The sequence below is a fragment of the Mercenaria mercenaria genome, chromosome 6, assembly GCF_021730395.1.
Source record: "Mercenaria mercenaria strain notata chromosome 6, MADL_Memer_1, whole genome shotgun sequence".
NCBI classification, from domain to species: domain Eukaryota; kingdom Metazoa; phylum Mollusca; class Bivalvia; order Venerida; family Veneridae; genus Mercenaria; species Mercenaria mercenaria.
The window spans coordinates 47,653,012-47,679,801 of NC_069366.1; the positions used below are offsets into that span (position 1 = coordinate 47,653,012).

The 26,790-nt window shown below is 33.8% G+C and overlaps 1 protein-coding gene across 2 annotated transcripts; it reads right to left on the reverse strand.

The window, feature by feature from the left end:
- Positions 1-3,103: 3,103 nt before the first annotated feature.
- On the reverse strand, positions 3,104-26,790 carry LOC123548978 (solute carrier family 12 member 4-like). 2 transcript variants are annotated; one of them, XM_053545778.1, is made up of 27 exons: positions 26,666-26,790; positions 25,303-25,447; positions 24,687-24,740; positions 22,240-22,307; positions 21,813-21,917; positions 21,277-21,420; positions 20,802-20,987; positions 18,697-18,926; positions 18,133-18,341; positions 17,647-17,787; positions 17,222-17,320; positions 15,228-15,285; positions 14,868-14,986; positions 14,155-14,326; positions 13,748-13,846; positions 12,877-12,996; positions 11,980-12,084; positions 11,639-11,727; positions 10,282-10,361; positions 9,442-9,530; positions 8,884-8,990; positions 7,284-7,401; positions 6,769-6,857; positions 5,895-5,986; positions 4,911-5,260; positions 4,412-4,554; positions 3,104-3,723 (listed from the first exon to the last, which is right to left on the reverse strand). In XM_053545778.1, the coding sequence occupies exons 2-27, from the start codon at positions 25,397-25,399 to the stop codon at positions 3,632-3,634; spliced, it is 3,255 nt and encodes a 1,084-aa protein (XP_053401753.1). In that variant the 5' UTR covers positions 25,400-25,447; positions 26,666-26,790; the 3' UTR covers positions 3,104-3,631. The 2 variants fall into 2 exon arrangements, with proteins under 2 accessions (XP_053401753.1, XP_053401754.1); XM_053545779.1 differs by lacking the exon at positions 24,687-24,740.

A 26,790-nucleotide genomic window follows, 5' to 3' on the forward strand; every position in this document is an offset into this window, starting at 1 on the left:
ATAGAGTTTATGTAGTATATCTGTTGATTTTCCACGGTCGGGTATAGTGGACGCAACTTGACCCCGATGGTTGACCTTTGTATTATAATACATAATGAGGCACAACCTATTATTGAAAAGGAGTGTGCGTAAACCACGAGCTGCACGAGAAAAGGGAAATATAAATTTGTGTAAATATAAATTAGTGTATTGGAAGGTTTTAATTGATCAAATGTAAGTATATATACTTTGAAACTACACTATACACAAACTAATTCCATATAAATATATACGGCTACCCTAAGCACCCTTGATTTCTATAATGAAATAATCGATATGAATAATCAGCTTAAGGTCAACCATCGCGGTCAAGTTGCGACTACTATAAAAACATTAAACCACGTACGTTAGCGACCTTTTAGTTTATTTCGTAAACATTTAAACTCTGAACACTAACCGTGATAGATCAGACGATGAACATGCAAAGAAAGGCTTTGGTTACTGATAAATAAATCAAAAAGTCAGTATAAACAAATAAATAGATGATTGTAATTTTACAGATTTGTGCATAATAATAGGTCCATGTCAGCAATGTTGTATAGAGGATCGCTCACGAAAAGAGGAACCATCTCTTATTTCGGTCGTGGACCTTAAAGATAATGTCATCTGATATACGAAAAAGGGAACCATACTTTAATTGACATTATAAGAAAATTACATTAAAAGTATTTCAGGTTCCTATATTATGACACAAACAAGCAATAATCAGCAGTCGGTTACTATAATAAGCATAAAATAGTATTGCAATGCGAGCTAACTCTGATGCGAAACCTCGTCATCTTCAACGAAATAACACCAGTAAGTTGAAAGTCACTGTCATGTTTGTTACAACCAGGATGTATTTGATTAATTAGCATGTTTAAAAAGGTGAGAAAAAAGGATGCATGTTATGTTTTGCAATAGGATGTAATGCATTATCAAAAAGCGTTTCTGACTCACACTTGTTTTCGTTATTCTCATACTTGGAAACAAAAAACGCCTTTGTTATATAACAGTCATTATTAATCCCAGTAATGTGCGTTTGCTGTTGTTGTTTTTTTCTTACTGTACTTTTGCCTGTACCTATGAATGTGAATGTGAGCAAAATTCGGTGAATGTGTACAAAAAAAAACGTCATCAAATTATGAAAATCGAGATTAATACAAATTTCACACCCTTGCCCAAATAAGTATTACTATTATTATTATTATTATTATTATTATACCATATTTATACAGCACTCTTTTCATACAAAATATGTGGGTTCAAAAGTGATTTAAAAAGACATTTTGAACGATCTTTTGAACATATTCTGCAAAATATGCATTAGTTAGAAATTTGAGCAATTGTGTAGGGCATGACTGGTGCGAGTCAAATAATTTAAAAGTGGGTGATGTTAATCTATATGATATTTGCTCTTAATTCTACGTAAACTTTTCTTCTTATTGTCTACGTGTATTACTCGCACATGTATTCATATTTAATTTTACTTCAAATTAAAAAGTAAACGTTGTCTAAATGAAACATGCGAGCTTTTAAACCTGTATGATCACATAATAGGTATGCTTTATATAACACTTTGATCGAGCTAAATTTAGGTAGACCATTTGTCCAGCATTTTAATTTTAGTGTCCTATTACTGGACCAGTCTTCATTCTATATTGGTTGGGCGAGTGTTCTTAACCATTAGAGGATGTCTTCAAAAGACCTCGAATGGACTATTTTATCAGCTTTCGGCCAATTGATCAATATTTCAGGAAATGTTGAAAACATACGTAATGCTAACTAAATACATTACTTTGGATAAAAGGGGCCTCCGTAGCCAAGTGGTTAATGACGGTAACTTCGCATTGCTGTAGAGTAAAAATTTAGGTTGCTGTACAGAATTCTTTCGTTCGAGGATGTCATCTTATTAGGGGATGAAAATCATTAGGGGATGAAAATCCCCGAGTCGGTAACGTCCGTATATAGTAACTTATTCATCTTTGTTGTCTGCATATACTGAGGCAATTTCTTCGATGTTTTCCGATTCCGGTTTATGTACATGCTGTAGACTGGTTGTCTGCATTAACATCCGAGCACCCCGAATCAGTCACAGAAATTCGTAAACCGCGCCAACGTGATTCTTTTACTTCTTTTTTTCGTAATAAAATCTGTATATTCAACTGAAAAACACTTTTTAAACAGTATGGATGTGTAAAGGCCGTCAAGTTTCTGCGTGGAGTGCAAACAAACAAAAAAATTCTAAAGCCAGTGCGAGAACGCTGCGAATGACGTCATCGTCACACCGGCTTCCTGCAAGTTTTGCAATGTATGACATTCGCTGTAACAGGTATGATGACACTAAATGTAAACTTCACTGTTTAGGCATACAGACACTACATAAAAATAGGCGCGAAAAAAAATGGTAGTCGCATAATGGCGGATACAAACAGTCCTCAGTTTTTTTTGCTGTGTAGAGCTATTTTCCTTATTTTCTTTGCATTTTTTTTTTGGTAAAATCACATGACAGATCTATGCTTGACATGTAGATAGCATTTTGATCATGAAATGACAACATGACAAAATTTTTCATGGAAACATAGATCATACACCACCAGTATAATTTGGGGTCTCATTTTTTAGTTGATTTTGCAGTTTGTGTGTTTGACTGAAATTATTTTTCTTGCATCAAACATGACCCCCACTTTTCTTTTGATTTTTATTTAGCACAATATTCTTCAAGAAAATGTAGTTTACAGACATTTAAAATGGGTCCTGATGTGTGCTGCGGTCATTGGAAATAGGTCAATTTTATATACAATAAAGAACAACAACTATTTAGTGTGTTATAACCTTTAGAGCGAAGTTTCACTTTCTTTTGAGTGGTGAATAGTTTCTACGTAAGCGGATATATAAAAGATAAATCCCCATTCTAGGCGGTGCCTTAATTCATATTACCTTACGGAAGGTCAGTGGTTCTAGCCAGGTTTCGACCCGTGTCTGTTATAACGCACGGAGTGCACCTGCAATTTTTCTTCGCCATCAATAGCCTGGAAAATCGGCAAATGTGACGGGGTGAAATTGTTACGGTGTGGCGCAAAACTCAACAAATTAAATAATTTATTGTACATAAATGAGTAATTCAAGTACAGATTTGACCAGCTAATGCTTATTTGGTCAACTTATGCTAATTTAATGCATTACTTTTACAAGTAATGACCCCAAACCTGGTTATTACATATACTTCAAATAAATGCTGAGTAAATGATTTAATCTCGTATCTTTCCAGGACCATTACTCAACATGTCGATATAACATTATATTTGTTACAACACTGGAAACAACAATATGCTGAATGACCAAGTTCCGTCACAAACAAATCAAGAAACTTCGTCAAAAATATTATCTACATAACTGACAAACTTCAATGTTTTCATTGTAAACAATTATGGATATTCTAGGATATGATTTAGACACATATTTCATTTAAGTCTGGAGAGACATCCGGGTTTTTTCCTTTCGCCAATAAATCAGCCGAATGGTCAGATGATGTATCATGTGACTTTAAGACTATTATAGTTTCTGGGAAATATATAGTAGTGTATATGTGACGAATATTGTGTCGTATCATTTATGAATATATGGTAATGACTTCATTTCCACTGCCTTTCACCATCAATACACGATCTATACCTTCTGTTAGAACTTCAAGAAATTCCATATCTGAGTCGCTGTTAAGAAATTTAACGTTAACAGAAAAAAATGCTATTAGTACAACCAGAAACAAAATGTAACACTTAAGCGTTTCGGTGGTGATTGCTGTTATTAAACATTCACATAATATATAGCGTAAAACCACTTGTATTAAATGTATTTTATTTAATGTAAAATGATGTAAATATTACAATTCTTACTACATGAATTACACTTCGTATATTAAACTATAGTTTTACAAAATGTTCTACACGATTAGATTTATATCGCATCTTTAACATGTCAACCGATTTACTGAGGAACAATGTTCATTGTTGTTCACAACTATGAAGTGTTTGACGTGTCCACCTTTCTGATCTCTCTACTGGCAGGAATTAAAAAAACGTTTGCGACAATAAAGTCCTTTCTTGGAAGAAATTCTTTATACAGTGTATCGTACAAATTTTGATAATTACAGGTGTAATTTTTAGAGAAATACGGTATATGAATCTTAGATAGGCGTGAAAATCTCTAAAGCTGACATAAGCTGATGAACGAAGTATGTGTGTTAACATCATTTCTTTTAATAGATCACTGGACTATTTAGTGGGTTTGTAACAATGATATCGTGATATCAGCACTATTTTTTTTAATTCTGTATTATGTTTACTCACACATAGGATATAGATGTCAAAAGCGTCAATTTAATAAAGGATACATTGAAGACCTCTATTATCTCCGTCAGAAACTTTTGGCGGTGGTGGTAGGTTTACTATAACCAGTTGTGCCCCTTTCGAGTTCTTCTGAATGAGCTCGTTTAACTTCACAGCTGTGTGCATTCTTTTCAAGTTATTCTCATCCCTGTTAAATAAAAATATGTATTTAATAGGATAATTTCCCCATCTTTGTGGACAACATTGTTTAAACAAAGAATTGAAAGTATGTGAACTATGTAAAGTTTAATATGTCACTTGTAACGAGTTATACCGAGCATTTGTCATTTTTCTAAAGTTTCTTTTCCTTTACCAATGATTTGAGTATTTCGATACTTGTCTAAGAAAGTAAATGCAGGTACAACGAAACAATATTACGCTATCTGACGGAGAAACCGTTACACCATTACATTGATGCAAATATAACTTAAATCTTATATGACACTGTGGTGTTACAAGTTCATTTTTCCAGACATTTTTTATCATGTAGTAGTCTAAGCTTACGGTTCAATACTGCTGAAGCTAGAATTTTGTTTTCCGTATATATCTGGTATATTTCCAGCAATGTTCTTGTTCACATTTTCAGCAATTTCCTCAACGGTGTGAGGTTTCCCGAGGGAAGAGGGCGTAAATGTAAACTGATTGAACTGCGATATTTCTTCAGTATCTTTCACATCACCATTGGTCTGATTTTCTAAATCTATTTTAGTCTCTTGTTTGCTGTCTTTTCGTTTTGATTCTACAACTGGTTTAGGTGTATCGGCTGTTTCAGACTTCATTTTCTCCATCATTTCAATTCTCTGTTCCATCTGTAACGTTCTCTCATATGTGTCTGGTGAAATATCGTTGTCATTCTGGAGAAGGACATGTAAGCAGTGTATTTCTTTCATAATACTCTAGAGCAATATCAAACACTGATACGAAAATGTTGCAGAAGTGAATGACATTAGAACAAAATACAAGAATGACCTTCACCTGTCCATATCACGCAGACTATATTATACACTGTTTGTTATAAATCAATCTTTGGTAAAATGTAATGAAGGATAGGTTGTTCCCAAAGTAATTATTATGTAGTACACATATAATACTGAATATCAAGTATTATTCTTATATCAGTTCGGTCGCGTTTACGATGGCTTTGTTACGGCATGTAGACTTGTGTATACTAGAGATCTACAATGACCAGGGATGTCTGTACAAAAACACATAAAAACAGCTAATGAGCTGTTAGAACTATTAAGTTCAAGATCGAAAAGTATTACTTTTTATAATAAGCATAAAGTACGGTCAGATATAAGCAACATGGATCCTTGAAGCCCTTCTGTAAGTGCTTTTAGTAAAAGTGTTTTACCAGAAAAAAAAAACAACAGATAAACGCTGCGTATTCTAATGGGAGTCTGTCATTTCAACTCCACCAATAAATCTCACGAATTAATGGGTTTTCGTATTTCTTAGAAACGTATTTTGATAGAATGTAAACGTTACCATGTCAACGACTTCGACGTCAGCCTCTATTCTCAGTTTGTACATAAAACTTTTTAAGTCTTTTTTCATCTGTATGTTATTATCATGCATCTCTTTAAATAGGTCAAGGATCACGCTGTTTACATCACAATCTATAACTATATTGCACACTGTTGCAGATTGTTTACTGTTAATGTTATACGCTAGTACAGTAAATATAACCAGTTACCCCTTTTTCTATCAACTGTACTTATAAAATTTGTATGACGTTACGTAACACAAATTAACAAGTTATCTTATAACCATAGTGATGCCTTATCGGCCAGTGTAATGTTTTGAGGTCTCAAATGCAATTATTTCAATATAAAAAAAACAAAACAAAAACGTTGCACAGCAGTGTTCCCAGAAACCCTCAAATGGGGGTTTTTCATCCCCAAAATGATACTTTGTACCCCCAGTTTTGGAGACAGCTATTATACGTCTCTTAGTGTTGTGGTGCAAAAGTGCAAGAAAAACTCAGTTTTCACCCCCAACTTTAAATGTCAGTGGGAACACTGGCACAGATGTTAAACTAAATAGGAGCATCCAGCAAATGATGTGGCTTTCTCAAAGAAAATTAGATATACTGATTTCTAATAATTTCATATTCTCGTCTATGAATAAAGAGTTAATGGTTAAAGTTTTATTGGATCAGTTGTTCTGGATTGTTCCTTTTATATGCATCCGAAGTGCTTTTCTAACAATCAAATCCATGATAGTGTGTTATCCCTCTGAACAGTTGCTTTATGAGGTCATTGCACGAAATTACAAACATTATGGAGTTCTGCGCAAAAAAAATCAAATGCAAATAAAGACATATAATAATGACAAATATACTATAATATATTAAGGATACGAGCGACACTGAAGAGACGAAGTTTACAGTTTTTCCACGTCTTGTGTTGTCGTAGAAGGTACGGCAATAGTACTAGAAGTCCACCATCCTGTTGGTTCTGTTAAGGAATTATGTGTTCTTCAAATGTGTAAAATGATTTGTTCATATATGTTAAGTCATCACTCTTGTGTTAGTAGTAATGATAAATCTTCCAGACCATATATAACTATAACACGCAATAACATGAACATGTGTTCTGCTAGTACGTATGTATCCAAGCCGAGAGTTGTTAAGCAAAGAAATGCATGATATTCCATCATTTATAATTCAATGATGAAATAATAGTTCCAAGTAGTGACAAGTTGGTATTAGCATTCACGTCTTTTTCTATATGTTATCAATATGTTAATTCGGTATAATTCAACATAATATGGTAAATGACATCATGTTCGAATTGTTGTATACAATGGAACTAAAACCAGAAAATTACAATTAAACTGCATGGTTAAATAAAATTAATCAGAATAAAAAGGATATGAACAATCCACCACACATCAATTGTACCCTTCACTTTCTCGGAACTTAAAGGAAAATTCTTTGCTCCCTTAGCTACTAGTAGAGCCATGTCCGCCGCCAGTATACATTGCACTGTGTCTGAAACGCCAGTCAACATAAATTCTTAACTCATGGACATGAATAATAACACCCATGTTCTTTCATCTTACGTTTAAATTTTGTATGTTTTATAACAGTGAGTGTAAAAACAAGCAAAAATGTAAATATTTAAAGACATGTGTGACGTCAAGGAAACTTCAATTAACACTTTTGGACACAATATTCGTTTAATTTGCCGATACGGTCTGGTCTGCAAGTGGTGAACATAAACTTTTTTCTCGTTCATTTTGACTATAAACCATTAAACAAAAATATTCCTAGTGTGAACAATTTTTCAGGGTAACCCAGAGAAAAGTTTTAGTCTAAGAATTTTAGGGGTGGTTTAAGTCAGTATATAGAAACAAAGTGACATTTCTAAATATGTTAATATTGCTAATGCTACATATGTGTCAAAAAGGACAAAATACAGAATACAAACAACTTATAGCTTAAAGGTGGATAATCAGATTTTGGCCATGTAACTTTAGCGTTCGAAACTTTAGCATCTGATCATTTATACTCATTTATGTTCACTTAACACTTAATACAAATTAGATTTTCACTGGAGGTATTTTTAAAATTTCATTTTCCAATCCTGGTTGCCCAACCAAGATAGAGTTATTTTATCATAAGTATAAATTTATTTATTTATTTTTATTTTGTTGGGTTTACCGTCGCACCGTCACAATTTTAGGTCATATGGCGACTTTCCAGCTTTAATGGTGGGGGAAGACCCTAGGTGCCCCTCCGTGCACTATTTCATCACGAGCGGGCACCTGGGTAGAACCACCGACCTTCCGTAAGCCAGCTGGATGGCTTCCTCACGTGAAGAATTCTACGCCCCAAATGAGGTTTCGAACCCACATCGATGAGGGGCAAATGGTTTGAAGTCAACGACTCTAACCACTCGGCCACGGAGGCCCCTAAGTATAACATTTGATAAACATACTTTGCCTAAGGAAATGTATAAATATTAGACATATTGTAAAAATTTGATAAACATACTTTGCCTAAGGAAATGTATAAATATTAGACATATTGTCATATATTTGTAAAATATTTGCATTAAAAATTATGTTTTTAGATGGAATTCATTAGAAACACAAGTTTGAAAAATTATTATTACCTCCCTTTGCCTATCTTGGTTGCGCAAGATTGGAAATAAATGAATTCAGAAGCTACACACAGCTTTAAAACTTGCATTTTGGTTCAGATTGTTCAATAGTTGATATGTCTATCAAATGCACATTGTATCGAAATAAAAAGAAATACCCAGCTTTTTATATACTTTCATATTAAAGGGGAGTAATTACAAAAATTTATAAAAATAATAAAATATACATTTCAAATAGGAATCTAACTCTATGTAATCGGTCTTGTTGTTCCTTAAATAATTCTCTACCAGAATATACAAAAAGTAAAAAATGTCATTAAATGTTGATTAAATGTGATTGACCACCTTTAAGACAAAAACCATCATACCAACAAAGGGTTTAAATCTTTTGTCATTTTGTCCATGTTTCCAGCTGTATGGCCAGCCTAACATAACAGTGTTAGGTTTTAAACCTCCAAGACCTGCCGTCTGCACTCTGCCAATACAAAAAGAAAAATAAGGGGATAGGAACATATATTAAGTGGAAAACTGACAACATTTTACAGATAAAATTTTCTAAAAATGGACAGTATTATAAGATGATGTCATCTAGAAGCCAGCTTTCTTTAAAAACTGAAACCAAATTACACATCAAAATAAAATACCAGATAGTTGGCCGTGTTAGAAGTATGGATATAAATGGTAGGCACAGAAAAATTATGAAACATCTTGGGAATGTTAATTCTATAATACAGGCACGGCTAAAAGAAAAAATATATAGTACATTAAACGTTTGACAGTTACGTATTAGGTATCTTTATGGTCTGTGAGCATTAATATTTTAAGTATACAGAAGCATGACATGTCTGTACGCCTACAAATACCATTTAACGATTACATATATTAACCTGGTATTTAAGATAGAATGATTTAGAAACGGAAATTACAAATGAGAACATCCACTTGCTCTGTCTTTAGCCACTACTACATCTTTAAACCCTTTCACTCCACTCCTGTCTATCAGCCTTTGTAAATTCTGAAGACAAATCCAAACTTGCATTCTAAGTAAGTGAGTAAGAAAATTCATGTACACATGTAGTTTATTACTGTGACATGCGCATATCGCATACAATACAGCATCATAAATTAAGAATTAATTACACCTGACCCATCGCAAAAATATCACAGTTTTTATTAACATATGACACTAAATAATTTGAGGAATGACGTTATTGAAGAATATTATCATAAAGAAGTATATTTAATATTCGGAGTCATACAATAAAATCTGACATCTGTTTATGCTTCATTTACTTTAAAGGATATTGTTTTTAGTTTGCACATGAGAAGAAAACTTTTGCTTTATTTAAGAAATAATTTATAGCAAAAGAGTGCTTCAACACTATTTATGCACGATGGGTGGTTATACGTCGGGCGTAATAATTTCACGAGGGCGCAGCCCGAGTGAAATTATTTGAACGACGTATTACCACTCGAGTGTATAAATAGTGTTAAAGCACGTTTGTGCAATAAATTATTTCGATTCTAATATGCCCTTAATCTCAAACATTAGATAGAATGCAGAAGCGCTCTCTCTTGGTCGCAACAAAAACTTTGACGTCATCGCACGTAAACGTGACGTCATTCTTGCGTAAGAGTGTTTTAACAGAGGCAAGCATATTAGAATATCTCTTATACTGGAAAAAAGGATTTAAACATATTAAGAACATTTGTTTTACTGATGAGTTTGCCTACATATTATATGAATACCAAGAAAAAATTGTTACCTCTTTCACTTTTCTGGCATCATCTCGCCTATCTTCAAATATGCCTTCTAACACACTGGACAGCAGAGTCAGTCCTTTCCCTGTAAACACAATGGTTAAATATTTAATTTGATGACGTATACAATTCTAACATCTTCGATTTCATCAGTTGCCACAGATGTTCGTGACTATCTATTTACTCATGTTAAAAAGCATGTGACAGAGCGTTATTTAACAAATGGGCCGCGCCATGAGAAAACCAACATAGTGTATTTGTGACCAGTATGGATCCAGACCAGACTGCGCATTCTGGTCAGGATCCATGCTGTTAGCTTTCAAAGCCAATTGCAATTAAGAAACCGTTAGCGAACAGCATGGATCCTGACCAGACTGTGCGGATGCCCAGGCTGGTCTGGATCCATGCTGGTCGCAAATGCACTATGCTGGTTTTCTCATGGGGCGGCTCAAATATTGTCAATCGTCCGATATTTGCGCTTAAGCTTTACAAACGAATCTCTATGTGTGGACGCAAAAATGACCTTAAATAATGATTTTCCTAAATGGCAGGGCAAAAATACACTGAAACCAAACCAAATAGTACACAATAATTCAGACAGCGTACAAATATAAACCATGATCATATACTGTTGTCTTATTATCTAAAATTCCCTCCATATCTTTCAAGGCTGTCCGCGTATTACAAAGTTAATTTACAGGGTTACCAATCAAATTTCAGTAAATAGTCGATTTTAGAGTAACTTTTGATATGTAAGTGAAAGATCAACAAGTACCATAGAATAGTAAATAAAAGTAATCTTATTTGGTGTTTTCTTCATGATATAAATCCCCATAATGACTGACATTGTGATGTCCCTTGGGAGTGTTAGCTTAGTCATATTTGGAAACATCGGATTACTTTGGGTATTAAATCTGAAAATATCCTGAGAAATTGTACACAATAGAAACACCTTGTATGGTATTCATACAACATCAACTGTGGGACATTAGACTGTTTCGGTGGTGAAGTTATCTTTATCTTAGTTAATGTGTCTATCTGCCTTTTGAAACCCTTGTTAATTTTTTTACTTTGCGTCTTTATTCTGATAACTCATTCTGAAATATTTGTTGCATTTGCAAAACTCATTGCTTGTAAGGCAGACGCATATTTTGATTTATTCAAACAAGATGTTTTGGTAGACGGGTCCGTGAGGTATATAACACATTCTATATGTTTAATTAAATATCATTTCAATTCTATTCTGTAAAGCAATAGATGAAGCTGTTACCGCTATTTCTTTGTCGCTGAAAATAGGTCAAGGTGCGTCATATTAGAATTACAAATAAAATATCAAAATATGCAAAATAACAATTGACCAACCTGCCTTCAGCTGATTAGCAAAATGAGCCATTCTCTCGTATTTTGGGTTGAGCTTTTCATCAAGTTTGCACAGCAGAATAATTTGAGGCCTATCAAAATAAAATTTTACTGCTTATTATGTAATATACGAAAATGTGGTTCAATAGTAAAACATATGTGTGCACAGTTTAGAGATACTTTTTTAACATTTGTATTGTGGAGTTCTTATCTGCATATGATGTTTCCTTCAATTCAATTTCTTGCAAGAGGAGCGATATGATTTTAAATCTTGAAGGACAATAATAAGGTAGGATAACATTGCTTGCTAAAAGTGTTCTGTGTCTGTACACTTTTGTCCTTACCTCCAGTTTTTGGTATGTGGTGGTGTCTGTTGGACCTTCAGCAAAGAATATCTGGCTAAAGACATAGCCATACCTCTGATACCGTCACCCCATTCTTTCTCCGCACTTGTATATGTAAAAGTAAAACTCCACAGATACAGTGTTTTAGAATATTGTAATAAGAAAACAGATCATTAACCTTAACAATAAAAACAAGATTGGTTAGATTAGCTTGCCATTGCAATCCTGCTGGACAAAGATAATTTACAACCACACTATCACATTTCTCTTTGGCTTATTTGCAAAGCGAAACATTCTGCCTTGCTCTGTATTGAGATTTTTATCCGTTTCACACAGAAGATGATTTCGACTTATATCATTGTCATAGGTTATAGCTAACAACTTTTGATATATTAATTTGCAATAAAGTGTTACTGAATAAATGGACTGCTTAAAAATTGCACGGATTTTATTTTGTAGACAGAAAACAAAATTGTGCACAATATGCATGAATTATGCTTTTCCCACAAATAAGCTAAGTGGACGCCGGAGATAACAAAAAATAAAAAAGAAGGAAAAATTAACTTCAATACTGAAGGTCTGCCGACTTTAATAGGTCGGCATATTTATTAAAACGGTCATCTGGCATCTTTAGTATTAGGTCTGAACGAGAGTTTTCGAGAATAAATGAAGGATATCTTTGTGAATCATAAAATGTAATAGATAAAAGGTTTCATGTAAAACTGACAGGCAATTATTTATTCTATACCCATACTTTCAGTATCGAAGTACAGCAAGCAGGAGGATCAGATCTCAGGCTTCTGGTGGTAATTTGAATGTTGTAAGAACTGTTCAGAATTTCTTACCTTATATAGATATAACATAAATATAAAGCTGACAATAAATGATATCTCTTACCCTTTATATTCAATGTATTTGTATATTCCGCCGGCCATGGCAAAGGCAACTAACGCGTAATACCAACTCGAGATGATCATAAGAGTTGTGCAGAGTCCTACCCCTATCAAAGACAAGGTCCTGAAAAAATAGACAGAATAGAGATAATTCTCAATACAAAAAAAAGTATTAAATATTTCATTAAAAAATCTATTAAATGTATGATAACAAATCGAGGGCTTAGAGCGAAACTGGTCTATCTGCTTCTATTTCTATATACAGATAGACCAGTTTCGCTCTAAGCCCTCGAAATAATGAGTCTTGATAAATACTGCGAAATCATAGACTTCTGTTTCCTTGGCAACTGGTGACTTGCAAGTACGTAGTAGGGTATTTTAAGGTCTGTTTTTCAAAGTAAATTTTGTTTCGAAAGAGATATTTGAAGCAAGATATGATATTTATTTACATTTATTATACTATATATCTTTCATGCCCAAACTAGTTTAGTACCACCAAAACAACGAAGGGCAATAAACCGGAGTATGGGTATTTAATTTGTAGTATTTTTAACTCCGATATTGAATATTGTACAGACTGGCCATTTATGAGTTGATAAAGCACTGCATCAATAATTGAATAATAATAATAATAAAAATGACGACGACGACGATGATGATGATGATGATGATGATAATGATTAAAAAGCAGTATGATGTTTTTACTTTTTATTTTAACATACATATACATGAAACTTTACCAATCTATATGAAAGAAACTTTGTACAAATCATAAAATCCATATCCACAAAGGGGAAGAAATTGCACAGAATCAATATTCATCTAAATGGAAATAACATTTTACCAGTGATAGAAACTATAAAATGATACCATACCAGTGATAAAATCTGTATCTCGGCCTCCAGCTTGGGGACCGTAGCAGCGTTTGTAATGCACAGGCAAGATTGACAAACAGATAGCACATCAAAAAGAACCTGGAAAATAAAATTGTCTGTAATTGAACACGTGTTATATCCACGATAAAAAATGTTTTATCTAAGTAATTGCATGATAAAATGAAATACATGATTTAACAACTTAATGTAAAACACATACAAAAATTACTATTCTTGCAAGTTTCATTAAGTATTTCTTTCATGACTCTAGTACATCGGTCTTCATCACCTAAGTCAGTGTTTTATTGCCATATTTAGAGGAATTTGTCAATGTTAAATTCATAATTGCACTGAAAACCACTGATGTAGATCATATAAGATTTGACACGATATTTTCGTTCACTCACATTGTTATGACTGGGGTAACATAATCTAAGTTTCCGACGAGAACTCCAGCCTCGGCTATTCCCACTGTCAACAGCAGAGCAAGAAAAGGTTCACCACGTCTTGTCCTTCCAAATACTCTCAGAGACGGAATGATATTGTCATTGGCTATGGCATATAGGAGTCTAGGAGCACCTGCATGTACGTGAAGTAAGGTGATATGTGTTTATTCATAAATATTTAGATAGATGTAGATATGCAATCTCTCATTAAGCAAGTTTGATCGTATCAATGCTTGAAAGAAAATTTCCCATTTATTAAGTGGTCGGTTCCTGAAAATAGATAAGTTTAAATAGAAAGAAATACTGTTTATTTCCCGTGAATTTAATATCACACATTGAATAACTACTGTGCAGTTACTACACTTTAATCCGCCTTCTTTAGAGATTAGATAATGCAGTTTAATATTGCGTTTCAGCACATTCGCAGATATTGAGTAAATTTTTGTATATGGTAGTTTCACGAAGCTCAAAGACCTACTGCTAACTTACTGTTCTAGTACAATAAACGTTCAAAGGGGTACAGTCGGGTACATAGAGTTGTACGGTAAAGCACAGGTCGATACAATATGTATATTATATCAAAATGTTATAGCAAAAGTCACTATGATAAAATAAAATCTGCCAGCAAACCATTTTAACGTTTTGTAAAATACTGTTCTGTAAAATGGCAATACCGTTAATTGACTGAAGTCCAGCACCAATAGTTGACAGAAATGATCCAACCAAAACCATCCATTTGGTCGGCCAAGCTGTATACGCAATAACCAATCCGCCGCCTAAACTCTCCCCTAACCTATATCAATCAAAAATATGAACGTTACATCTTTTTTTTTCTGTATATTAATCTGTATTTTGAAAACTTAATTGTTCATTTCAAGTTATAAACTTTACAAAGAGGCCTCGAAATGCTTTGACTAAGTTGGTATAATAGTTGTGCGTTTCTTATTTCGGCTGTATTTAGATGTTTGCTGATCATTACGTTTTATGTTTGTAAGCTATCCCAGTTAAAACTTTAAATAAACAAAGAAACTTACTTATCTCTCAATAAGTCTCCCTCTATACCAGCTGCAAAAAATAACACGCACGACAAATCTGGGAAAAGTTAAGAAAAAATATCTCTAAAACAGCCGCATGTGTAACATAAAAAGGTAAACAAATTGGAAGACTTTGTTTTTGTTTCGTTAAACCCTTGTTTGAGATGGACTGTGTTTTTCGGCGAACGCCGTCTAAATTCGTTTTCGTTACCTATGCCACGTGACTTCAGTTTGCAAATCAAACTACTTGATAACGCATTATAGATAATTTATCAAAATGGAACATTTATGCAACACTCTGCCTGATTGGACGAGAGTGTCAATTTCTTTCACTCTGTTGATTGTGCTACGCTGAGTGAAATGTAGACAAAGCGTTTATCCTAAACGACGCTGTTCACAGTTTTAAAGCTAACTTTGGCTCAGTATATTTAGCAAGAATATTGATATATCTCAAAATGATAAGTAAGTTTAATAAATATGATAAAGACCTGTTCAAATACCAACATATATCAAATTCAAGAAAGAGCTGAATACGGTCTGCGTATCACATGAATAAGGGTGTGATAAGAGTCTTTTATGTAGAGAAGTGCTTTTTAAAAGATTTTCCTTGTTACAATTGTCTTCTGTATATGAAAAGGTTTCTTGTTTTTGTGACTTATTCAGATTGCATATTAAAATGAGTACTCGTTTGCTTTGATATATTTGTTATAAATTATTTAAGTGATTTATTATATATGAATATTTTTCTTTAGTATGGTACGCAAATATTGAACTCAGTTGAAATCTGTTTTATTATATATATGCTATATAATGACTGAATCTCATTACACTGAAATGAAGGTACGCTGCATACAGTTTATCTATGTGATATGACTACGGTCAAACTTTGCTTATGAAACAGAAATATTGAAATAATTACAATGGTATGTTTTGCTTGACCTTCACTTTTTTATATAATAGGTGTGACGTCATTGTCCAAAGATTCATGAATAGCGAATATGCATTTGTTAAAGCGGGATCAGTTGGCCTATTTTAGAAATAAATAAAAATAATAAATAAAAAAACACTTTAATTGATTTTTTCTCATGTATTCTAATCAAACTTGATTTGTAGCATCTTTATTAGGCCCGCAGCCAACTTTGTTCAGCTGGGACATTTGACCCGTTTTAAGGGCTGCAAGAGCTAAAACTAGAAATGCCTTTATACAGCGTCTCATGAACAGCTTCATGGATCTTTGTCATACTCGGTCTGGAGCATCATTATAAGGTCCTCTTCCAAATTTATTTATATAGGAACTTGGGCCCTATTAGGGACCACGATAGCTAAAAGTAGATATGCCTTTCTTCGCATTAACCACTAAACTGTAATGAATTTTTATCAAACTCGATATGTAACAATATCGTATTTTGTTACAAATGTGGATTGGGACCAATTTAGCTAAAAATATAAACATGTTTAATGACCTCTTCTCATGAACCGCTTCATGAATCTTCATCAAACTACTGCTGTAATTATTCGTCTAAGGATAAACGAAACAAAATTGCAACCCTACGAAACCTTTGCGAAAAATTAAAAGAGAACCATTTAAATTGTTAAAGTGCGGTGTTCAGTTTTGCAATTTGAAAAATGTTAGATGAAAGATGAATGTTAGATGAAAAATTCATAAACTTCTTTCCTTATTGCAATTCGCCGACCATCATTTTTAAAGATATTTCTTGTTATTTATGAAATCATTCATGATATCTATTTTCCCTTGCACTTTTGCTTGAAACCTCGATACATTTAGATATCTTGATGGAATTTATTGTATTATTGATGCAAACAAAAAGAAGAAAACATATTCAAGTAAACCGTTATTATATGCATTATCAAAATCAACATATATGTATTAGCAAAGTACACCATTAGATTGACAGCCATTTATATAGAAATACTATCTGGTCTTGGCTGTAGCTACATTGCAAAACGAGTTATGTTTATTATATAAAGGATACAGACAGCGGAGGTAGACAGCACTGCGGCCAACGTACCGCTGGGAATGGATTTTTGGGCATCTCTGAGATCACCAGACATATTTGAACCTGTCATTATACCTGAATAAAAAAAATAGAAAAATATCAACAGCTTACAAGACATTTGCTATTTTTTGGTTTCATATTAACATTACAACATGCCTTTTTATTTGTATGGACTTTTTTTTTTTCAGTCTCAACGAAGCATTAAATGCTAGCTTCACTGCCACTCCCACAAACCGAGTGATGATATCCACCACGTTTATACCCCAAGTAATTACTATGTTTTGCTTGCAGACAGTCATACTGAGGAAATGATTTAAAAAGTATGAATACAAAATTAATTCTACATGTATATCTTACATAATAGAAAGTTAAAAACGGATAAAACAAGATAGTTTTCGCACCTGTTACCGATGGGAAATAGATGGCTAACAAAACTGTAAACGTTGATGTGAGATCTGCTATAATTTCTCCTCTCTCCCTATTTCCAGGCTCCGACATGCCTATTAAGTTATCTTTCTCTGTATATCTGTTGGGGATATTTTCTGAAATAGTTAACAAATGCTATATATTAACACTAAGCAGAATATTCAGGAAGTGTCAAACTTGTAACAAAATAACGTGTAATACAAAATCGAACTATTATGTCTCTTCCGGCTCTTTCGATAAGAGGGGTCGTTTTTAAATCTCTTGATCTTCAAATTTTGTGAACGGAAAATATGAATTTGAAACATCTTTTCTCATAAGATTTAAGTGTGTTTTACTCCAAGCATTTCTTATAAATATGATTTCTGGTTTTCTGGGTCAATATCAACAAAAATGACATCAAAAACATATCTGTTTCGTTGGCTTAAAATAAGGGCTAAAACGGTTTTAAAATTCACACTAACTAAAGAAATTTCCACTGGCGAGACCAGGCATTCCAGCTCTTAGCGTCACGTTATTCTCGAGGAAATAGGGGTCGCACACTGTTTCATTCGTCTCATTTAAGCTACAGTAGTTGTTGAAGATTGGGCCCGTCTCATTCTTGGTACACATCATTACACCATCTACTGACACTGAAGCCAGTGTTAGCAACCTTTCACCAAGATAGCATATTCTGCATAAAATGAAAGACGATTAAACATGTATAGTTAGATTTATTCAATTATTGCTTTCATCGGCCTTGGCCAAGCAATCATAACTTTTCAAAATGTATTGAAAGTTTCGATATTCTGTTCAAGGTTTAGACATTTGTTTTTAAGCTATAGTTGACTTAACTTCTACTGAAATCAGTGTTATATAAATTGCTGCAAAGAGGGTTTGCGTGCGACGCATTTTGCTATTAATTAAGAACAATAACATTTAATGGAAAAGTTAATTCATCTTCCATTAAAATTACTTTTCATATTTACAACTGGGAATAGAAGTGCTAATGGAAAGCTGATATATAGCGAAATAAAGCTTTTTCTTACTTTACACTGTTTTCTGGTGACGCAACAAATATTCCAATGTAGATGCAGATAATTGAAAATACGACGCAAAACAATGAAAATGGTCCAAACTTTGCTACGAACTGCACTCCCAGAAAACAGATGATAAACAATAGGAAAAGCAGTACTGTGCCAAACACACGATAGTTGTTAAGAGCGTTGGAGAGAATGGTAACGTCGCCAAATAAGGAAATCTGTGGCGCTATGAAAGTCTGAAAGTATAAAATGCAAAATAAAGAAGAAATTCAAGCACATAATGATTTTCACAGATTTGTTTTCTACAGTTGCTAACTTCAAGACTGAACACGAATGATTCAGGCTATTCGTTGTTTCACATACAATCCACTTACATAATAATTTTATTTCGACATTTTCCAGAATATCATATTTTAAGAGACTAATATTCCCAACCATTACAAACTATATCTTTGCTACAGAAAAATAAAAAGGAGTGGTAACCTTTAATAAAAGTAAGAATATAACGCTTCATTAATTACAATCCTCTCGCTTCTTCGGGACTTAAAATTCTTACGTCAACACTTATATCAAACATGCGAAAAGAGCGTGCAGACTTCGAAAAAAAGATACAAATACACACTAAAAAGTAAACAGGTTGCTATTGTAAAGGAAGGACATGAGGAAAAAAGAAAGTTTAGGACTCACTGTATGTGATGAGCCTGCAAGATTTATGTCCGAAATAAATTTTGACATTTAGGGCAAGTTCGATTTACTTTCTCTATAAACAAGTAAAACAGGTTGTAAGGCAGTTGAAATATGTTGCAAGGGAATAGGGCCCAAGCTTTACTATAAAGTTAATCCAATATTTTATAAACTTTGCACTCAGTTTCGAAAATATTGATTTGACGGTGTACATCTGCGAAACATTCTCTGCTATAACAGAGCCCGTGAGTAATGTCATTTTAAAATAATAGAGCAGGCGTTGCAAGTCTGTATACAATGTAACAGAACAAAGGAAGCAAGTTTTTAGGTACGGGATGCATGTCTCTATACAATGTAATAGAGGATAGGAGACATGTCTCTTTTCAATGTAACAGAGTCTATACTGTATAACATGTCTCTATACAATGAAAGAGCATGGGAGGTATGTCTTTGCAATATAACTTGGCATGACGGCATGTCTTTATGCAAAATAACAAAGCACGAGAGACACGTCTCTATTCAATAAGCATAGTCTATGCAATATAATATAATAGGGTTATTATAAGAGTAGCTTGATCTGGGATGCAGTATTCGGCTCGAGTGGATTTTGCCAGATCGGATCTCACGAGGCGCGCAAGCGCCGAGTGTGATCCGACCTTGCAAAATCCGCGAGAGCCGAATACAAAGTCCCAGATCTAGCTACTGTTATAATGACCCTTTTATTATATACCTTTACCATTTTGATTCTTGTTACGTTCTTGAACGAAATCTTCAATGTTTATCGATATTAAATGGAACATAGTGAAGTTTTTTATGTGCGCATTTTATAGAAATGTGTCTGGTAATGCATATTAATGAAAATAGTCCGGCAGCATACAATACGGAAGGTACAATACGGAATTTAAAAGGTACAATACGGAATTTTTGTCTGTCTGTTCATATTTAATTGTGAAATACAAGCAGATTTTTTACAGAATTTATATAGGTATATAATAAAGCAAAATATAATGCAGTACAACATGGCAGACCACGGGAGGCATTTCCCTCAATATAACAACAGAGCATGGGAAGCATGTCACTATACAGTAAAACAGAGCATGGGAAGCATGACATTATACAGTAAAACAGAGCATGGGAAGCATGTCACTATACAGTAAAACAGAGCATGGGAAGCATGTCATTATACAGCATAACAGAACGTGGGAAGCATGTCACTATACAGTAAAACAGAGCATGGGAAGCATGTCATTATACAGCATAACAGAACGTGGGAAGCATGTCACTATATAGTATAACAGAGCATAGGTTGCATGTCACTATACAGTATAAGAGCATGGGAAGCATGTCACTCTACAGTATAACATAGCATGTTTCTTTAACAGAACACGGTGAAACAATATTGTATTCTTTTCAATAGCTAAACTTACCACCAGAATTTCAATGGCACCTATGACATACATAGAACCAGCTACCGTAAAACCTAAATAAAACAGTATCCCTACAGCACCACCAAATTCTGGACCTAGAGCTCGTGATATCATAAAGTACGAGCCTCCTGCTGGAACTATACCATTGGTCGCTATGGCACTCATAGATATAGACGTCAGTGTTGTCTGAAAAATAAATTTACATAACTTGACGCAAAACACACGTTGAAACAAACAATCTTAATGTAAGAAGGCTTTAAATTGACTGATGAAGTTCGAGGACCTTTTGTTAATTATCTTGTCAAAAACGTGTCTCTTTAACTTGTACATAAAATATTCCTGTGAAATTCAGTCACAGACACACGCCAACCTTTTATAATTATTAATATCTATATCCGTATAGGCTTCTCAAGTAGGAAAGGTAATATCGACCTTTGTAACAAAGTCTTGCACAGAAAAGCTAACACCGACTTACTGTGCAACAACAGAGGAAAATGATAAGAAATCCCTCAATGGTCCCCGCCATTCCGACAATCCATGTGACTCTGATGAATATCAACACTCCAAATATGTTCTGTATAGTTGGAAGGTACACCCCAAATAGTGTTCCTAGCTTCTTCTGAAATATTTGAAATAACAAATATATAAATAACTACAATGAAATAGGTATGTTTCAGATCAATGACGATAATGATAATGATTTAATACATGTTATAGAGGTTGTAGATTCAGTCCACTGGCAGTTGGCACATAGTTCAGGGAGTAATTAAAACAAATAACGCCTTTTCGTTTAAAGCTTTCGGTTTTGTTCCTACGCTGCCAACGAACGAATGACTACAGATACATCGGTTTTAGGTAGAAGTTATCAAAACTAATATTTTGAATAAAACACGTTTGGTCAAGTGGAATCCATCCGACGAATCAGTACAAATATTAAGTCCATTACCAGTTTAAAGATAAATGAAACATTTTGGTGAATTGATTTTTCTTTCAAATGATCTGACGACTTACCTTAGATGTTGTGTCATCTACTTCTTCCACCTGTTCACAGAATGAAACCTTCGTTGGACTTCTTTTCAACAAGGTTGACATTTTGCCCTTCGTGACAATATCTTCCTGTAGACAAAGCAAATATAAAATTTATAGATACAATATCAAACATGTAAAGGAATATTCCAAACGAAAATCTATAATTGCTTTGTCATTTTGTCAGTACTAGTTCTATCTAAGTTTTATTCATTTAAGAAGCACGTCATTTAAGAACATATGAATAATTTGAGCTTATCAGCAGCTTTTATCTTCTGCAGAACAAGAGCATACAGTATATCCCTGTATCCCTGAGAATTTAAAATATGATAAATGTAAGAATAAGTTTCAATAATATGTAACTATGAAAAATGCTGTAAATTTTGATTAAAAGTATTCTATTCGGATGTACCTCATACAGAGCCATTCCATCGGTCAAGGGGGTTGATTCCTTTTCAGGCACCTCTCCATCGTCACTATCTGAACAAACAGTAAAAACATTTGACAAAACTAGAAGCGGGTAAGAAGAAGTACAGTAATACATTAACTTTGTAAATTCAGACAATATCAAATATAATTTTAGATAGGTTTACTCTTTCATCTAAAGTCAAATAGCCAAGTCTCACATTAAATTTTCTGTTGACAAACAGCGTTACGTCATCGTTAAAACTATGGGGTACTCGTGTTTGTAGTCTGTTCATGCTTATGTTTTCCCTACTTCCAATTCCTACATTTCGGCAATTTGAAAGTTTTTGCGACTATATGTAGTTTTATATGTAGCCTAATATAATTGTTTTCAAAAATATCAAATCCTCTAACTACTTAACATATTATATACATGCTAGTTTAATTGTTTTTTCCCTCTTAAATATATAAGACACCTCATTGGTTAAGACATGGCATACTGTGTAAGTATATAGTTAATAAAACATACAATACATGTAATGAGTGCAATATCACGTCGTGTTATTCCGTGTTAATAAATTTGTTCAGAACGACACGCTGACCAAAGGACGTATGCACATGTTTTATACATATGACACAATCAACACTGATATAAATAGCTTATATGAGCCGTGCCATGAGAAAACCAACATAGTGGCTTTGCGACCAGCATGGATCCAGACCAGCCTGCGCATCCGCGCAGTCTGGTAAGGATCCATGCTGTTCGCTTTCAAAGCCTATTGCAATTAGAGAAACAGTTAGCGGACAGCATTGATCCTGACCAGACTGCGCGGATGCGCAGGTGGTCTGGATCCATGCTGGTCGCAAAGCCACTATGTTGGTTTTCCAATGGCACGGCTCAAATTGTTTTAACACAGCATTAATTTAATGAAGCGAAGACTTGACAGTGCTGAATTGTTTATCCTATTATCAACAATAACAGTGCTTCAGTTTCAGTTTTGGTTGTCAAATTGATATATTAACGGAATACCGAATCATTACAAAGGAGGAGATAAGTATCTGTTATAAAGGTTGCACGCACATGTGTCATTAGAGGCCGGCCGGTAATCGCCAAGTACATTTGATACTTACTCATATTAGTCCCTCGAATACAAATCTAAATTTCTTGCAATAAAATAGGAATTAAACATAACCTGCAATGAAAACTATGGCAGACTTAAAGGAAACAATTATTATTCACTCATATATAATTTCAAGCTTGACCAATATTCAAATATAATAATAATTATGTCGAATCTGTTCGATTTTATTCTCGGACTTCTATTATAAAAATAACTTCAAAAGAAATTCTCAGCAAATAACAGTAAGTATCAAAGAGACAATATGCATTAAAAAAAATGTCGTTTTAAAACTGAACCTAATGCGCGAGTTGAATAGAATAATGCTTACAAGCATCATGATGTAGTAGCTCAACCGGCCGATAATATTCAAAAGGAGCCACATCACGCCAGACTATTCGGTCAAAAAAGAGCATACTTGCATAGTGTAGGTCATTTTAATGAAAATAATAGAAAAAAATACTCTTATGTATTTACGTTCTACAGCAAATACTAATGGTAAGTAATGCTTTTGTTTAAAAAGCTAGGCACAAGATGAGATAATGAACAGGCTTTCAAAGCCTATTGGAATTAGGGAAACTGTTAGCGAACAGCATGGATCCTGACCAGACTGCTTTGAAAAGAGTGATTACGATGGACTGTGAGTGTCTGTTAGCTATATATGTATAACACAGAAGCGTGAATATGTCAATAGAAAAAGGAATAATTAGATAACTTAGAAATTTAGCTGGTTCATAAAAGTGAATGTGCAAAGGTTAACCTTTTTAAAATTATTTTATACAGTCTTTTCTACCAGCTGTAGTCCGATGCAGTTGTAATCTTTAAAACAGTTACAAAAATTGTACTGAAAAAAGGCAAATATAAGGCAGAGAGTTGCACCTCACTGTGATTTAATTACATCTTTACTACGGGCATAAACGCCTCTAGAATATTACGATACTATGTAGATTAATTCTTATCACAATATCTATAGCAAACAAAATCTGTTGTGGACAAACTTATCACTCGACGAAAGGCGAGCAATGAATTTGAAGGCTTAGTTTGGGCGAAACCGTGAGTATCAGTGGCATAAAGCACCCACAGTGCGGTAGATTAAGATAAAAGCTATGACTTGAGGGACCACGTGTTCGATCTCAGGGTAGGGCGTATATAATGAATTGAATATGAAAAGCTTCGTAAATTAAGTCTGGACAATAAAAAAGCAACGGTAACTACAAAAGAATGGCGTCAGTAAAGTTGATTTCACTACTTGCTTGTGTTTTACTGTAAGAAAAAAAAACTGATTGTTGAGTTAAGCACCACAAAGACATGTGTTTGTTATAACACAAAGCGCTACCATCAATTTGAAAGGTAACTGTGCTCTGTGATCTCGGCACACGTTGTTCCTTATCTGCAATACAATTTTATATACATGTACGGGAACTTCAAGATCATTTGAAATAAAAAAGGCTAGTATACCAGTAAAAAGACTATGCTGAGTTTACACACCACCTTTAACCATTCACTATAAGATAGAACTGAAAGCAAGCTGACTTAAAGTTGAAAATGGTTGTGTAAAGGTCACTAAAACGCTTAAAGAAGTAGATGTTCTATTGATCGGTCGAGGAATGAACCTGTATAAATTTTTAAGTCTCAAGTAAAGCTAAAATAAACTAGTATATCTAATTTTGTGTTCGTGTCCGTGCCTTTTTATACTTAAAGTATTTCAAAAATTGGTTCTTTCGGAGCTCGCACGATGTCGAATGAGGAGACTTAACTTGTGACCAACAAATGATTAATATACGGACAAAAAGACGCCCGAAGCCGCGGTAAATAATAGTTATTAAAGAAAGTGACCAACTCAATGACATCAGGAAAAAAAGATTCCAAGAAACAGAACATTTTTCCTATTTTCATCTAACATTATGATGTTACAATGTATTCATACGCGAAGTAGAATAAATAGCAAGTACCTTGAAGTATCCCTTTCTTGCCATCAGCATTTGTGTTGTCGTCAAAAGCATTATCTTCCGCCTTCACAACCGTAAATCTGTCTCTGACTTCCGCCATTACGACGCTGTATTTCTGGTATTTCCAAGACAATTAAGCTCCCGATTCCTATAATTTAATTATGTTGTTTTATTAACAAAAAATATATATAAACAACAATATGTATTTCCGTATGTGTGATGAGTCTGGAAAAAATATTAAAGATGCCACTTGTTGAATATGATGCCTTCAATGTAACGCCGTCTCATTTTCTATCAGTTACTTTACTAAAGCGCATGCGCAAGGTTTGCCCAATGAGCTAAATTTGCGCCAGCACAAAGGCAGATATTTCGTCTTGTAGGCCAAAATACAAAAAAAATGTATGCTTCGCAAAATGTTTGAATAGCGTGTGTTTTTTTTTATCTTAGCAGGACCTAGAGCCAGACAAATTTGCTCGAACGCAAATATTGTACCGGGTGAAATGTTTCGTGATGTGGACCAGCAAATAATAAATGCACCCCAGGCAAACTTGTTGAATTTAATTTTGAGATTTTTTTCTATAACACATTAGGTTGAAAAGACTTATTTTCAAAGGAAAAAATGAACAATCAAACTTAAAAACTACTTTGCATGTATGCAAAAGCAGCATGGTAAACGAATTTGTTTATTTTCTACTGTAAATGTAAGAACAACTGTACAATTATTACCTTTTATAAAATGCTAAATGCTTAAGTGCATGTACTCCATGTCTTCGATATAAATCAACGCCTATTATTTTACCCATGCGTTTAAAACAGATCCAGTATTATATAAGGTAGAATAAACCAGATCATAAATCTACGGTGTTCCGTTAGGGCCAGCACCTGCTTCCTATGAATGCGAAGCGCGACAGTTTAATGGCGAGGCGTGACAGTACGATATCGAAAACATCATACTATCACGCTGCGCGTTCATATGGAGCAGGCGCTAGCTTTAACGGAACACCGCATAAATCAGAAACCAAAGCAATTTATTCTCAGTTTGTTTGTCGTTAGACTGATACTAGTAAATATTGAGGGTTGCAGCTTCCATTAATGCTATGAACATTTTGAAAGAAAGTCAAATAATTGAATAACAAAAAGGAAGAAGCACGCGTTTGTGCATGCATTTAACTTGAGAACATTTTTACTGCAAAAAATCAGAAATAATCCTGTGCAATGCTAAACTTCATTCGTTCGTTCGTTGTAAAACATAATATCAAAGCATTTAGAGAAAAAAAGACAACTTTTCACCAAATTTGTTCAAAAAAAGAAAAAATAATAATAATAGGCAACTAATTTTGGTTTAAGTAATTAAAAATATACATACATGATAAGTTAGCCATACAAAACATAAAATATACATTTAAACATTTAAAGACTGTTAACGATCAATCAATACTATTTTACAAGGTGACCTCTTCTGTTAAAGCCTAGACAAGTTAAATGTAAAAG